At 29.2% G+C, this 2063-nt stretch overlaps 1 protein-coding gene across 1 annotated transcript; it reads right to left on the reverse strand.

Moving 5' to 3' along the window:
* Window positions 1–256: 256 nt before the first annotated feature.
* LOC112466587 lies at window positions 257–1573 on the reverse strand. The gene is made up of 2 exons (XM_025034756.1): window positions 1372–1573; window positions 257–1275 (listed from the first exon to the last, which is right to left on the reverse strand). Exon 2 carries the CDS (start codon window positions 1254–1256, stop codon window positions 777–779), a length of 480 nt encoding a protein of 159 aa, XP_024890524.1. The 5' UTR covers window positions 1257–1275; window positions 1372–1573; the 3' UTR covers window positions 257–776.
* Between the last annotated feature and the right edge of the window lie 490 nt (window positions 1574–2063).

Genomic DNA, 2063 nt, shown 5'->3' on the forward strand with positions numbered 1-2063 from the left:
GGAAGGAATAAGGCAGATGGTATAACTATATAAATCAGAAATACAATCGATCACATTTAATAAATTTATTACATATAACTTTAAAATAAAATATAAATCAAAACACTACATATATATTTGTAATACCTATCTTCATAATGCACACATCTGAATAGAAAATTTTGAGTAATGAATAACTAAACTTATTTTGTTCACTGCAACATAAACATTTATAATTATCACAGAAAATAAGGAACGTTTGGTTACATATAAAAAAAATAAATAAACATATATTAATAATTATAACATAATATTAAAATAAGATTGTCACATATCATTTTGTACTTTTGTATATGTGATTTTAATGTTATTCTTAATGTAATAAAAAAAATTGTTCTTTATTAATATCTGAAATATAACCGAAATTTAGACCGAACCTTTAGAACCGAAATTTTTGTGTGCCCCTTCCCCCGTAAAAAATGTTCGTAAATATTATTGTTATTAGCAGAGAACATTTTAAATTTAATGCTCGAAAAATTTAAGTGATAAAATTAATTGTTGCTGCCGGCAATTTACAGTACATTCCATAGATACTGAAATTTTCGGCGACGTCTGGCACGGTGTTAGACCCGAGATTTTTGTCTGTCATTTCATATACAGATTATTAAATACGTATACAATAAGCAAAAAAATTTTTAGCCGTACATATATGACGATATTCATCCTCGATATTTTACAGCTAAGGGCGTACGCCCCCGCTGAACGCACCACCGGCCAGCAGCCAGACTTGCGCTTTCTTAATTTGCAACATTGCCACAATCGTTTGAGGTTGAAAATTTCCTTAAACGAATGACGTTGGTATTTTCGTAGCCAGCTCTCGGTCTATTGGTTGCTTCTAAACTTTCTTCATTTTCTTCATTTTCTTCGGTGTGTTCAGTACTCAAATCTATGCTTTCAGACGTATTTACATTTACTCTAAAACCACGTGTACTTGATGCTATGGACAACGGTGTAATTTCTGGGTTTTTTCTTAGCATATCATCAATAATATCAAAATATTCCCAGGTTTCTTTTGCTGCGCCAGTACGATTATTTGCATCTTTTAACGTTTTATATCTTTTCTTCATACCAGTCCATTTTATACAACAGTTTTCTGCAGTCAAATTATAACCATGAGTGTTAATAACTGCAGCAATAGTTTTCCAAGCTTGCTTATTTAATGGACTAGTAGAAAATTCTGTATACGTAGTTATTTCTGCTAGCAGCAGTTTTACCATATTATCAGTCCACTAAATTCTGTAAATCACAGTAATTACAAAAATTAGTTACTACTTGAGCAAATTGTAATAATCGACTTATATAATTATCTTTATTAAATAATCATGTACATACCAACATCATTCACTTCTCTCACTGAACTTAATTTATCTGTAGCCATTTCTCAACAAAGCCGACCTGTAAAAATCAGATTTTTAAAAATGTATATTATATGTAGGTTTCACTGCTACAAAAATAGAAATCTAACCAATCTGAACCAATAAAAATCTAATAGAATTCAACAAAGTATGATATAAAATTGACAGCAAAAGCTAAAATCAGTTCTTTCATGACTGCTTATGTTTATAAGTACGTTTAAATAAAATAACATTTATAACATTAATAACATTTATTGAGAATCGATGTCTAATTAAAATTTTATATTAGAATTTGAAATAATACCGTTATGATTGACACTTGATAGACAAATGAATAAAAAAAACGTTTGTAAATAAGATAACCTCTTTGCCATTACTTTAGACAATACTTAAAAAATACATGATTGTGTTACATAATTATAATTTTAATGAAGTTAATACCATACATTAAAAACAGATTATTTTTAATTGTAATAATCAAATAATTTATATCGTATTTTTTAGGTTACCTGCTACAAAACTACTCACGGAACTCGCAACTTGCAACTCGCCCGTGATGCCCGTTAATTTGGCTATTAGTCCAGTCAAAATACGGAAAAAAGGGGGGGTACCTAGAAAAAATTGCAACACAAGGTTTTATTACGTCATTGTGTTCAGAAAAATATACTG

This window comes from Temnothorax curvispinosus, unplaced genomic scaffold (assembly GCF_003070985.1).
Source record: "Temnothorax curvispinosus isolate PA1 unplaced genomic scaffold, ASM307098v1 QBEX01016390.1, whole genome shotgun sequence".
Classification (NCBI taxonomy): domain Eukaryota; kingdom Metazoa; phylum Arthropoda; class Insecta; order Hymenoptera; family Formicidae; genus Temnothorax; species Temnothorax curvispinosus.